The sequence below is a fragment of the Polypterus senegalus genome, chromosome 13 (genome assembly GCF_016835505.1).
Source record: "Polypterus senegalus isolate Bchr_013 chromosome 13, ASM1683550v1, whole genome shotgun sequence".
Lineage (NCBI taxonomy): Eukaryota > Metazoa > Chordata > Cladistia > Polypteriformes > Polypteridae > Polypterus > Polypterus senegalus.
The window spans coordinates 140,752,539-140,766,153 of record NC_053166.1 but is presented as its reverse complement, the minus strand read 5'-3'; the positions used below and the strand labels follow the sequence as shown (position 1 = coordinate 140,766,153).

Genomic DNA, 13,615 nt, shown 5'->3' with positions numbered 1-13,615 from the left:
CTTCTTGAATATATGTTATTATTTATTTGCATTGCCTTCACAAGGCTGGTAGTTTCTCCTGTATGTTTGTTTTCATTTTAAGGCTTCAATTTAAATTTGTATGTTGTTTAATCAAAAGTCCACTATTAGAAATAATTATGGCATGTGCTTTATTTATACTATTTATACCCTGGCACCCAACTGAGGGCAGCTGCAAGGATAGGCTTCAGCTATACTGGTAACATTTGTCCTGAACAAAAATGGATTGATCACTCAGCCAATTCTTTAAAAGTAAAGAAAACTCAATATTATGCATGTTTGCTGATGAAAACCAACCGTAATAAAATGATAATTGTTTGCGTGTCTGTCCAGATGCTATGTCTCTGTAATTCCAACAGCCTGTGCATCATAAACATTTTTAGTAATAAAGTACATTACATTTGTCATTCCAATAGTTGGCACATCACAAATATTAACAATGCTTTTATGAATCCCATACCAAATGACATAACAGAGACATGTGTATTGCATGGTGCACTGCAAACATTAACGTTGAAGTGTATGTTGATTACTTGGACTTCAACATGTCTTAGATGGGTAGTACAGCTAGTATAATAATAAAAAGTAACAACTCTTCGCAGGTGTCAGTGCTATTACTGCTTTTATGAATCACATGCCAAATACCCATAACAGAGAAATATAGTATGCATTGCTTTTATCATGCCAACAGATGGCATGTCACAAATAATTGTAGTAATGTATTTTACAACTACAAATGCTTGTGATGTACCAAATGTTGAAATGACAAATGCAATGTATTGTAATGCTGTTATGGTGTATAAAATCTGTACATTTTGGTTTCCATTATATTTTGTTCAAGACAAGACAACAGATGAAATTAAATTAAAGCAGGTTTTCTTCCCTTACACCTTACTTTTATAACACTTGTTCATAGCTTCATGCTAATTTGGTTTTATAGCCTGGGAAAGGATGCTGAGCTGATACCTCAGGCTATTGATGGATGGACATCTGGAACAAAATTTGCTTTATAGCCTAGGACAGGAAGAACTACTGATGCCTCCGAGTACATCAAAGGTTTTGTTGTGTGGGAAAACGGACACTGAATTAATTCATCAATCATTTGGACAGCCAGCCAATCAGGTGCATGTGTTGTGAAACCAAGGCTTGACATTTCATAATAAATATGCCTTGGTTTGGAATAAAGGAGAGAAGCAAAGGGAGAAGAAAGAGAAGCAAAGGGAGAAGAAGAAAGAAGAAGAGGAACGGACGAAGACGGCTCTGGTCGTCAGAAACGCATCATGAACATCGATTGCTAAATCAAACGCCTCCCTGGGACATTCATCCTTGTCATCTGTAACTTTTTCGTAAGCTTTTTCTAAAGACTATATATATTCAGACTTTCCTATCACTACCTATTTTCTAGTATTCTTTTTTCTTGTGGTATTATTATTCTTGTAATAAATACCATGCTGCTTTTAACTTTCAGTGGTTTGTCTTAATGTCTAGAGTGATTGAAGTAATAAGTTAGATTTCTTTGAGCACCTGGTGACAGCCGGATTTTTGCCATTATTTCTGTGCTGCGAGGTTTATATGGCTGAGAGTGAAGAGCAGTATACTCAACAGAAGGAACAAATATGAGAAAGAAAGTATTCTTGGCTGATGAATGGCCTATAGTCAAGAGTGCGGAGTCTTTGTATGTTTAAATGTATTCTTGTAGACCAAAAGTAATATTTAGGTCTGAGATATCACTAAAACATCGTATTGTTGTTCGTGCCGAAAATAAGTAAGTCTCTTGAAGTGCTGAATGACAGGCTGTTATTCCTATAGCACTTGTGTGGTTTAAAGTGCTAAGGGTTAATCAGCGTGTGTGTGTCATTCATGGAGCACTGTTGTGGTTAGGGTCTGTGTGTGTGTTTATCTATGTGTGTGTGTGTTCATCTTAAAGTGCAACAGTAGACCAACCCGATAACGAACTTGACGAGAACCCTTACCCTTGAAGAAACAGGTAAAAGGGCAAGTGGAGGGAAATACCACGATAATACAAATGCTATGTACATTGCAAAACACATTCCAATAGATGGTGCACTACAAATAGTAATGCTGAGGTCTATGTTAATTACTTAGATTTCAACCCATCTCAGATGTGTATCACAGCTAGTTCGAACACCTATTAAACCCAGTTATTAAAATAAACTTTCCTGTGTAAAATTCCTCTATACCCTTAACAGGACTGCTTTAAACATACAAATATTTGCTATTACAGTCTCTGAAATATTAAGGTTTACTTTTGGAAGGACCTTTTTGTTAAAATTTACTGCCCTTTCAGTGAGTTTTCAAACAGTGCATACACATTTTTTTTTATTACAAAACATCTAACCCAACTCAACTGATTAATTTTCGCCTTGAGAATGGGGCAGTTTCCACTATATCATTCTCGTTTTCCACATCCAACAGTCAGTCTTAACGGTACAAGTCAAGCAAAATGACACCTTTTATTGGCCAACTAAAAATATTACAATATGCAAGCTTTCGAGGCAACTCAGGCCCCTTCTTCAGCAAATTCTGAATGCAAATTATTGAAATGCCAACAGAGCTGCTCATGTACCTGGACAAATTCCTGTCACCTCTACTGCATACCTACATAGACTTCAAAACAGACTGTTACTCATCATTGAAAACTTCTTTCCAAAATTTTACATTTAAGAAATGTGAAGTACAATTAACTACAAGCTTTCAAAACCAATAACATCACATCAATTGGACTATGGTGTCTATGAATAAAGTTTTGTTTCTGCTACTTTTTTGGGTATTTTTTTTTAAGCAAACGATATTCTAGAATTCCACTAAAGATAAGCATTTTACTTATTACTGTATTAATGCAAATAATTACATTACATATTTCAATGCAAACGTTTTGGCACCCCTGGCCAAATTACATTTCTGTTGTCATTTTAAGTAAAAAAAAACAAAAAACCAGTAAATACAACTTCAACAGTAAATGAACAGAGTAAGTGCATACAGGACATTAAAGTAGGGCTTAAATGCAGATTAATTTAATTATACAGTGTCATATGTTCCATTCTCTGGAGATGATTTCAAATGTCAACAAAGTATGTAATTTGTCCAGACTTTTGCACAGAATTGTGATTTCCAAACAAGACTTATTAAATAGAATATTAACAAAATGAAAATGCAATTTCAACCTATGATGAAGTATATAATAAAAATTGTAAATGATCCATCTTTCAAGTCCCTGAATGCTACTGAAAGTCGCACCATACAAACATTTTCTAACTAATCATTGCTAAGCATATAAGTATATTTGAACATATTTGAACTCATTCAGAATGTGGTTCACATTGTACAGACAGTGATACATGGAAGCTGGAGTTCCGATTATAAAAGTGCATACGTACAGGCAGATAGCTTAGCCTTTTATTAATTTTGCCTTGGCACCCAGTGTTATGACAGATTCAAGTCTTTCAAAGCCAGAGTTGGATTAAATATGAAGAAAATTAATGAACAAATTATTGCTTCTGGAATCCAAAGTACTGTAATTAACTTTTAATTATTTCCATTTTTAAGTGAACACAGACTTTGTGGTGTTTGTACATTCTTCCCATGTCCTAGGTTAATTGGAAACTCTAAATCAGATTATTATTAGAAGGCGTGAGTGTACAATGATGGCTTCTGCCTAAGCAGGTTTGATAAGAAGTGATTAACGGAGTATTTCCATTATTCTCTTGGTTGTAGTTACACTGCACATTCTGAAACCACCTTCTATTATAGTCAAATTACAAATTTTAATTTTATTTTTAATGACAGCAATACATAAACACAAACATTCAAACATTATAAAGTTTGAGCTCACCATTGAATCATTTGAAGTATTTGTTGGAAAAAAATGTTCTATAGTATGTTAACACCAAAAATGCTGTCACTGAAAGATTTTAAGTTTACATTCTAGATGTGCACTTATGAGATATTAAAAAAGAATGAGTGGCAGATGATGCAACATGTATTGTTGAGGCCATTAGTACACATACACTTTGTAAGCTAAAAAATTTAAAACTCAAAATTTCCCATGTGTTAAGCTAATTCTGACATAAGTAAAATCTGACATAGTGGTTAATGCTGAAACAGAGCTGTCTCTTAACCATTATTTTGGAGAAAAATTCTAATACAAATTAAGGAGATACACATGCATTTTTTCTGTACCATGGTATGTATGAAGTTAGAGAATTTTGAGTTTGAAAGTTTTTAGCCAAGAATTATAAAAATGTATGGCCTTAACAATCTAGTAATGTACACAGATTGAAAAACTCTTCAGCTATTTAGGGAGACAGTACCATACTGTAACAACTTTATATCATTACACCTTTGCATAAGAGATACATTATGGCACTGGCAAACTAAAATCTGAATTGAAAAACTTTAAAGTCTTATAATTATCTGAACCAAAGCAGTAAAAACACACAAAAGTAGCAGATACTGTACCTGGTGGCGGCTGCTTAGGTAGTAGTGCAGGGAAGTCCTCATCAGGGAGCAAGTTGGGGGCAAGAGAAAATGTTTTTTTCAGTCCAGGGGGCTCTCTTGTAATAGGAGGATTCTTATTTTCTATAGAATTGTCCAAGTGCTCAATAATTAGGTTATCTTCATTAACTAATGTGCTGTTAATAGGCTGAGGAAAATGAAGAGGTTGCGATTTAGTCTCTGGAACATTTTCCTTTTGGGAAACCTTTTTAACAGTTTCTACTGAAGTTAGAAGTGCTGAAGAATTTTGTTTTTCTCCCCCTACTTTCTTCCTCTTTCCTATTTTTGAGATAGACTGAACAGATGATTTCTCAGTCAATAATGAGGAAATGTCAAGCATGGTTGGCACACTTCGAATCTCCTGAGTGGTCTTTCCAACTTGCCCATCATCCTCATCTGAACTGGGGATTGATTTCTCTCGATCATTTTGTCTGTTATTACCTTTAGAGGATGCAGTCTTCTTTTTTTGCTGGGACAATGAAGAGGTAGAAACTGCAGTGGTGCTAGTTTTGGTGGGGAACACAGAGATTGGGCTATTAGAGGAAGCTGGCCGACTAATATTAGAAACATTCTTGTTTGAAGAAGACACCCAAGCTGAAGAGGTGTTGCCCAAAGATTTCTGAGGTTTTATTTTTGATACTAGAGCTGGAAAGTCATCTTCTTGGAAAGCAGACTGTTTTCTAGTTGCTGCTGTATAAGCTGGGGTCATTGGTCCAGAAACCACTGTACTTGATAGACTTGGAAAATCATCCTCTTTTAGTTTCACTTCTGCCAACTTATTAGTACTGACACAAGAAAGATATTAGAAAATAAGTTACAAATAGTCAAATATGTGTAGCTATCATTTCATAAAAATTTTGTAAACAAAACTACAATTTTCTGAGGACACTGAGAAAGCAGAGAAAAAAAAAACAATTCTTTTCATATATCAGACTGTAAAAATGTTAGGCTTACTGAAAGTGCACAAATATTATATCTGAGAACCTGTAATATGTTAAAACCTTTTTCACCTAATTTAACATAAAAATCAGTGAGACAAAAGCATAACTACATGGTGATTAACAGGACACAGTTGTGCTTGAAAGTTTGTGAACCATTTAGAATTTTCTATATTTCTGCATAAATATGACATAAAACATCAGATTTTCACTTAAGTCCTAAAAGTAGATAAAGAGAAACCAGTTAAACAAATGAAACAAAAATATTATACTTGGTCATTTATTTATTAAGGAAAATGATCAAATCTATACTAATAAAAGGCAAAACCCTCACTGACTCACTCACTCATCACTAATTTTTCAACTTCCAGTGTAGGTAGAAGGCTGAAATTTGGCAGGCTTATTCCTTTCAGCTTACTTACAAAAGTTAAACAGGTTTCATTTCGAAATTCTACACGTAACGGAACAATATGTTCGATAACGGTCGACAACGTCCGCCATGTTGAACTTTATTTATGGCCCCAACCTCACGAAATTTGGTAGGCAGCTTCCCTGCGCTAACCGAAACCAATGTACGTACTTATTTCGGTGGTATGACGCCACTGTCGGCCGCCATATTGAACTTTCCAACGTCACTAATTCTCCAACTTCCCATGTAGGTAGAAGGCAGAAATTTGGTACTTATTTCAGTGGTATGATGGCACTGTTGACCGCCATATTGAACTTTTCAACGGTCTTTGTTACTTATGGGCCCATCTTCAAGAAATTTGGTACGTGGGTTTCCAACGCTAACCGAATCCTACTTGCGTACATATATACGTCCATAGCTTGCAGCTTGGTCACCGTGTGAGGCGGCATTGGGTCCCCAATCCCAACGCCTCCCACGTTGTTGGCTGCCTGCCTATATAAGGCCATCCGTCGCTCCGGTCTCTACATTCCCTTCCTTGCTTACTTCCCCACAGGATTCACGTCTCCCTGCTGATAACTACAGCCTTTTTATTTAATCCACGGCTTCTCCACCGTTTTATTGTTCATTTATTATGATTATAGTTATTGTTTAGGTATTTTAGACTTACTTTACATTGTTCAGGTACCCATTTCCTTTATCATTCCAAACGTACCCCCATTAACATGTCTATCGAGGTGATCACCATCGATCAAAGAACTGTCACTTACAGAGATGACACCTGCCTTTTCTATTCTCTTTGTTACATATTGCACAGCCATATCAGGCTCACTCTTGATATCCAGGGAAATATTGTGTCTTATGTATTGAATGACTGGGACAGGTTCAAGGTGTGGACTGATGACGGTACAGGAGATAATTATACTACACAGGAGCACTATAAGAGTGAAATGCTTAAGCCCTTCACCTATGCATCTGCATGTGAGTTGATGGCTGCCGCTGAATTTTTCGGTTGTCGCTTTCAAGTGTGCCGAAATGACCAAATATTCTACACCTTTCAACAACCGCCAATGCCTCTTAAACATCTTGGATTCACAGGTGACGATTTCAGTAGTGGACACTTTGATGTTTATGAATGTTTAAACTCTCAAAAGCTGGATGTGAAGTTATCGATGAAACCGGTTGTATACTTACAACGCTTGACAGATGCCGAATGTCTCTTCAACACAAGTCCTACAAATACTGTCGTAATTGAAACAAATCATGAAACTCAAACTGATTATGACAGCAGCAATCCAAGCTGTGAGAATTGAAACAAGATTACTGTTCACATGGCCAACTGTACGTTGCATGCTCAAGAGTAAGCTCAGCGCACAGCTTGGTCATATTACAACCGGAGGGCCGAACTCACAATGTGGTATACAAAGAGATCCTTAACAAATAATTATTGGTATATTTTCCCTCAGTTTAAAAAGGTTTAATTTTCTTCTTAATAAAAATTTTAAGGCAGTACTTCGAAGCTGCGAAGTGCGGGTATTTTGCTAGTATTACATATGTGTGAGTGGCAAAAGTATGTGAACCTTTGCTTTGAGTATCTGGTGTGACCACCCTTTGCAGCAATAACTGCAACTAAACCTTTCCGGTAACTTTTGATCATTCATGCACACCGGCTTGGAGAAATTTTTGCCCATTCCTCCGTACAGAACAGCTTCAACTCTGGGATGTTGGTGGGTTTCCTCACATTAACTGCTCGCTTCAGGTCCTTCCACAACATTTCGATTGGATTAAGGTCAGGACTTTGACTTGGCCATTCCAAAACATTAACTTTATTCTTCTTTAACCATTCTTTGGTAGAACGACTTGTGTGCTTAGGGTCATTGTCTTGCTGCATGACGCACCTTCTCTTGAGATTCAGTTCATGGACAGATGTCCTGACATTTTCCTTTAGAATTCTCTGATATAATTCAGAATTCATTGTTCCATCAATGAAGGCATGCCATCCTGGCCCAGATGCAGCAAAACAGGCCCAAACCATGATAATACCACCACCATGTTTCACAGATGGGATAAGGTTCTTATGCTGGAATTCAGTGTTTTCCTTTCTCCAAACATAACGCTTTTCATTTAAACCAAAAAGTTCTATTTTGGTCTCATCCGTCCACAAAACATTCTTCCAATAGCATTCTGGTTTGTCCACGTGATCTTTAGCAAACAGCAGACGAGCAGCAATGTGTTTTTTTGGACAGCAGTGGCTTTCTCCTTGCAACCCTGCCATGCACCCCATTGTTGTTAAGTGTTTTCCTGATGGTGGACTCTTGAACATGAACATTAGCTAATGTGAGAGATGCCTTCAGTTGCTTAGAAGTTACCTTGGGGTCCTTTGTGACCTCGCCGACTATTACACGCTTTGCTCTAGGAGTGATCTTTGTTGGTCGACCATTCCTGGGGAGGGTATCAATGGTCTTGAATTTCCTCCATTTGTACACAATCTGACCGTGGATTGGTGGAGTCCAGACTCTTTAGAGATGGTTTTGTAACCTTTTCCAGCCTGATGAGCATCAACAACTCTTTTTCTGAGGTCCTCAGAAATCTCCTTTGTTCTTGCCATAATACACTTCCACAAACATGTGTTGTGAAGAGCAGACTTTGATAGATCCCTGTTCTTTAAATAACACAGGATGCCCACTCACACCTGATTGTCATCCCATTGATTGAAAACACCTGACTCGAATTTCACCTTCAAACTATGTAACATTCGATCATTTTCCTCAATAAATAAATAAATGACCAAGTATAATATTTTTGTCTCATTTTTTAACTGGTTTCTCTTTATCTACTTTTAGGACTTCAGTGAAAATCTGATGACGTTTTAGGTCATATTTATGCAGAAATACAGAAAACTCTAAAGGGTTCACAAACTTTCAAGCACAACTGTATATTGAGACCATAAAGAGCAAAGTCACCCTTGCATGCTGGTCACAGTTTAACTTTTCAATATACAGTATATACAATTATGTTTTTACAAATGTCGTTGCCTTGCCAACTTATTGTATGTTCGTAAGTAAACATACTTTTTTTTTTTTTTTTTTAAAACAAAATCACTTTTAGAAGTCATTTTTACTCACAGTAATTTACAATTTAAAAGGTCCAAAATAGATATAGATCTAGATAGATTAGCTATATAATATACATCCAGATTTCTCCCTTTTAGTTTATCACACAACATTTTGTAGATAAAACATGTTAGGGTCTTAATTTAAAATGTTTCTTCAGTGTGTAAGATAATCTGGAATTGAAAGTCATACATTAACTGAAATATCCCAATTACTATTGAGTCTGAGGTAACCTAAGAAATTAGATATTACACTTTTAAAAGACTTTAAAAGTTTGTTTAGCAATTCTTACCATGGAGTAGCAGATCCTAATGCTGGGAAATCTTCACCTCTCAAAGGTCCATTATTGTTAACAGTTTTAGCTGGAATATCTTTGCCTGCTTTTAAAAAGAAATCAGTTTATCTCCACAACGCAAAAGCAACAGAAAAATAAAAGCAAAATTGTGAGGAGAATTTTTTATTAATGTAACACAGATTAATCGGGTACAAATGATAACACTGATATTGCAAGAAAAAAAAAAACTGGACCACTAGTCAAACATAACTAAATAACTAATGAGATCATTTCAGACTTTTTTTCTATTATTTTAACATTTATGTTTACTCTATGTATGTCAGATCTGTAACTACTCCTTGTGGGCAAGTAATATATGCAAAATAATTTCCTTGCTGTTCTGGAAAAACGTTTGCTGAGAAATCACACACACTATCATACTGCTACTCACATAATGTAAAATACTTTGCTTAAAAACGGCAACTTCACAGGAAATGTTTATGACGTTTTTCCGCTTTATGCTATTATTCAACAAATGGACCCTCCAGAATAGTTAACGGGTTAAGGTTTATAAAGCTCTTAAGACTGTAGAGCAAACTAATACAAAACATTCAGAATTAGAATAACACCATACCGAATGACCAAAACCAAGCCATTTCCCGTGACAGCACATTACCTGGGATATCTGAAGTTTGTTTTGGTAAACTTCTGGAGTTCTTGAAGTCTTCGTTTTCGACAGTTTCTTCTTTTTTCGGCTTTATGAGTTCCCTTTCTTGTGCTTGTCTCTTTTCTTCCCTCCTACGTGCAGCAACAGATGCTCTGACGGCAGCAGCTATTTCTCGGTCTTCCTCTTCTCTGAAAAATGAAGAAACTGGTCACTATACCAAAACATGCAGCTGCCGGTAACAACTTGCTTAAAAGAATGTTTGAATAAAAGTAATATTTTGCATAAGACAAATTACAAATTAACTAACCGATTGTAGCGCCAGCTGCCTCTAAGGTTTTGCTGACCGCCTCGACCTCCTCCTCTTGCTCCCCTCAAGTTCCTATTAAAGCGCTCTACTTCTTCATAATCTTCTCCACCTACAACACCTAAACATACAAACACCAAGAAATTAGTTAATGTAAACTAAAACATCTTCATATTTAAATGCAATCAATGTTGAAGGTTGCCCTTGAGAGAACACAAATCACTACAAACTATTTAAACTTTCATAGTCCAGGCTTGAAAAAGTAAAAGAAACCTTGTAATTAATAAAAGGTGCAGTCTTCTTTAGCAGAAATAACCTCCATCTGCTTATCAGACTTGCAAAATGGTTAGAAAACATTTTAGAAAATTTATCCTCATAAAACATCTTTTAAATAAATATTTCTTACATGAACAGCCATAGTAACACATCTCTCAACTTTCTTAGCCATTGTTAAAAAACAAAAAACGTTGTTCCATCTAAATCATTCTGTTGTTGATTTACTCCTGTGTTTAGCGGGTCCTTGTGATGGTCTGCTATGCTAACATTGTTGTGAAAAATATCTTGATATTTAAATTAATTTTTGCCTCTATTACAGAAAGATCTCTAAGTCCTTCAAAAGCAAAGTATCCCTAAAATATATGCCCTTCAAGGTTGCAAAACGTTTTCATATTGGTATTAAGATTCACCTTTTGTTTAGTTTCACCCAATGACAGAACACTGTATCAGAAGCACTGTGCCGTAAAGTTTGTTTTGGACATATGGGAGATAGAGGAGCAGAGATTCAGACTGCGGTGAACCGCAGTGTCAGATTGGGGAGGGTGTGAACGTGACTGAAAGAATAAAACTGGAAAAAAAAAAAGTTAACTTTTACAAGTACCATAAATTTACACTGGCTGTTATAGACTCGAATCAAATGTATGTTTTTATTCTATAATAGTAACAATAAGAGCAGCTCTCAACTCAAAATGGTAATTCTGGGAAGCAGCCAGGCTTGAACCCGTGACTTCTTGATTATGAGTCAAGCAGCTCTTACCTCTGCACTACCAAAGCAGTCGTATCAGCATTGTACCCTAAAATTATTTATTTTTCTTCTGTTATATTTTTGTTTAAAAGTGCACTTGTTTTGTTATGTGTGTATGTTTTGTGAAAGTGTTTGATATTTGGACTTCAGTCTTCACACATTATACACTGTATGTCAAAATTTTATCATTAATACTACAACATGAAAAAAGTTTGTTTTAGGTATGTGTTCAACATTTCTTGCATTTCCAATCATTCTGTATTTACATAGATCGGTGTAGACATGGAACACACATGAAATGCATGTGTTCCAAATAACGATATATTATTTACCCTATATAACTCCAGGCACTTCCCACCAAGATAAAGAAGACTTGAGCTGGGAAGGGATGGGATAGCAGGCCGCTTACTGCTTGTGCAGATTGACACACTTACAAAACAAAGATGCTAATGGAGAGGTGCGAAGGAATTTAAGGTGGGCCGTGATTAAAAGGTTTTTCGTAGGCTTCAGGGATTCTAATGTTCATGCAGAAATTAGGGTTAGGGTTATTTATTCTTCTTCTAAAGGTTATTGTTTTGGAAAAATTGAGTTTTATGAGAAAATTACCAAATATTAACTGAAACAGAAATTAGCATGTTACAAACATATATGCATGACAGTAGCATACACTTCTATCAAAACCAAAGTAACTGTCTCAATTAAGGCTTCTACATTTTCTAGTAATTGAAAACATATAATAATGCCATGCACAGATTTTAATATTGACATGTATACCGCAGAGCCAAACAAAAGCAAGCTGTAAGCCTCATATTTTTATTCATAATAAAAGGTACAATATTACTTGCAAAAATTTACCTTCATTACGTCGCTGATGCCGAGGAGCATAGGTGAACTGAAGGTCTATATGTCGGTTTTGACGAGCTTCTGCCCTGTTTTTGCTGTGTGCAGCAGCTTTATGTGCTTTATAATCAATTTCTGTTCGAAATGCATGTGTAAACTGTTCAGTGTTGCACCTTCCCTCCTCACAAAGGAAATGTTTTTCACGGAAATGTTCACGAAGATAGTCGTAATCACTGCAAATATCACATAAAGATACAGTATTACAATTCATTTTTTTCTAAAACAGAACAAAAACTAGAGCATTTATTATACACTCTAGATGTTAATGAAATATTTTTGTACTTTGTTTTTTTTTTTTAAAAGCACGTACCAAATAAAACAGAACATCTGACATACCTATAATATTCTTGACCACCATCAGAGTCACAAAAGTGGCAGAAATAATGATCTCTTCTCAAATGTTTTAGCAGCTCATCATTGTCCAAATAGCGGTCATCACAGAATTTGCATAGAGGATGTCCACGGTGAGAGGTATCATCAGGATCACCTTGCATGCGATGTCGGGCCAGTTCCTTACGACTGTACCACTTGCGCTCATGAGTAAATATCTGAAGGGTTTGAGGAAAAATGGACTTAAATCTTGAATGATAGTTAATGTTAAGTCTGCAATAAAATTTAAACTTTGTTAAATATAATAAATATGTAACATTAAAAAGATACTTAAAAGTTCCTATGTAAAGGTTTACAATTCTAGTGCTTCTTCACTTTCTAACTTATTCCAATTATAAAAGCAAGTTATCTGCTTACATATTTATTTAAAAAAAAAAAAAGTCCCTCACTCCAATCTTACTTGATACAATTAAGGTTCTTTTACCTGTACATGTAAAGGATCAAATTGCCAGCCACTTACAGTGAGGACATAGAAGTCAAACTATTTATGGAGGGCAATAGGTGGTTTATCTTCCTACAGCGTTAAGTTACAAGTAGACTGTAAAGCTTCCTGTGTTTGATCAACACAGGCATCCTGACAAGGTACATACAGTGGATACGGAAAGTATTCAGACACCCTTCAATTTTTCACTCTTTGTTATATTGCAGCCATTTGCTAAAATCATTTAAATTAATTTTTTTCCTCATTAATGTACACACAGCACCCCATATTGACAGACAAAAAAAATAAATTTTGAAATTGTTGCAGATTTATTAAAAAAGAAAAACTGAAATATCACATGGTCCTAAGTATCTAGACCCTTTGCTCAGTATTTAGTAAAAGCACCCTTTTGAGCTAATACAGCCATGAGTCTTCTTGGTAAAGATGCAACAAGTTTTTTACACCTAGATTTGGGGATCCTCTGCCATTCCTCCTTGCAGATCCTCTCCAGTTCTGTCAGGTTGGATGGTAAAAGTTGGTGGACAGCCATTTTAGGTCTCTCCAGAGATGCTCAATTGGGTTTAAGTCAGGGCTCTGGCTGGGCCATTCAAGAACAGTCACAGAGTTATTGTGAAGCCACTCCTTCGT

General features: G+C 35.8%; 1 protein-coding gene across 2 annotated transcripts in view; it reads right to left on the bottom strand.

Annotated features, from left to right (window-relative positions):
• The window catches only part of znf598 (zinc finger protein 598), a 31,462-nt gene that overhangs the window by 7,386 nt on the left and 10,461 nt on the right, over positions 1 to 13,615 (bottom strand). The window contains exons 4-9 of one of the 2 annotated variants that reach the window (XM_039774468.1): positions 12,493 to 12,704; positions 12,112 to 12,329; positions 10,239 to 10,356; positions 9,941 to 10,119; positions 9,283 to 9,370; positions 4,498 to 5,318 (exon numbers count right to left, since the gene is read on the bottom strand). In XM_039774468.1, coding sequence (XP_039630402.1) covers positions 4,498 to 5,318; positions 9,283 to 9,370; positions 9,941 to 10,119; positions 10,239 to 10,356; positions 12,112 to 12,329; positions 12,493 to 12,704 — 1,636 coding nt within the window. The remainder of the gene's footprint in view (positions 1 to 4,497; positions 5,319 to 9,282; positions 9,371 to 9,940; positions 10,120 to 10,238; positions 10,357 to 12,111; positions 12,330 to 12,492; positions 12,705 to 13,615) is intronic. The other variant, XM_039774469.1, reaches the window with a different exon arrangement.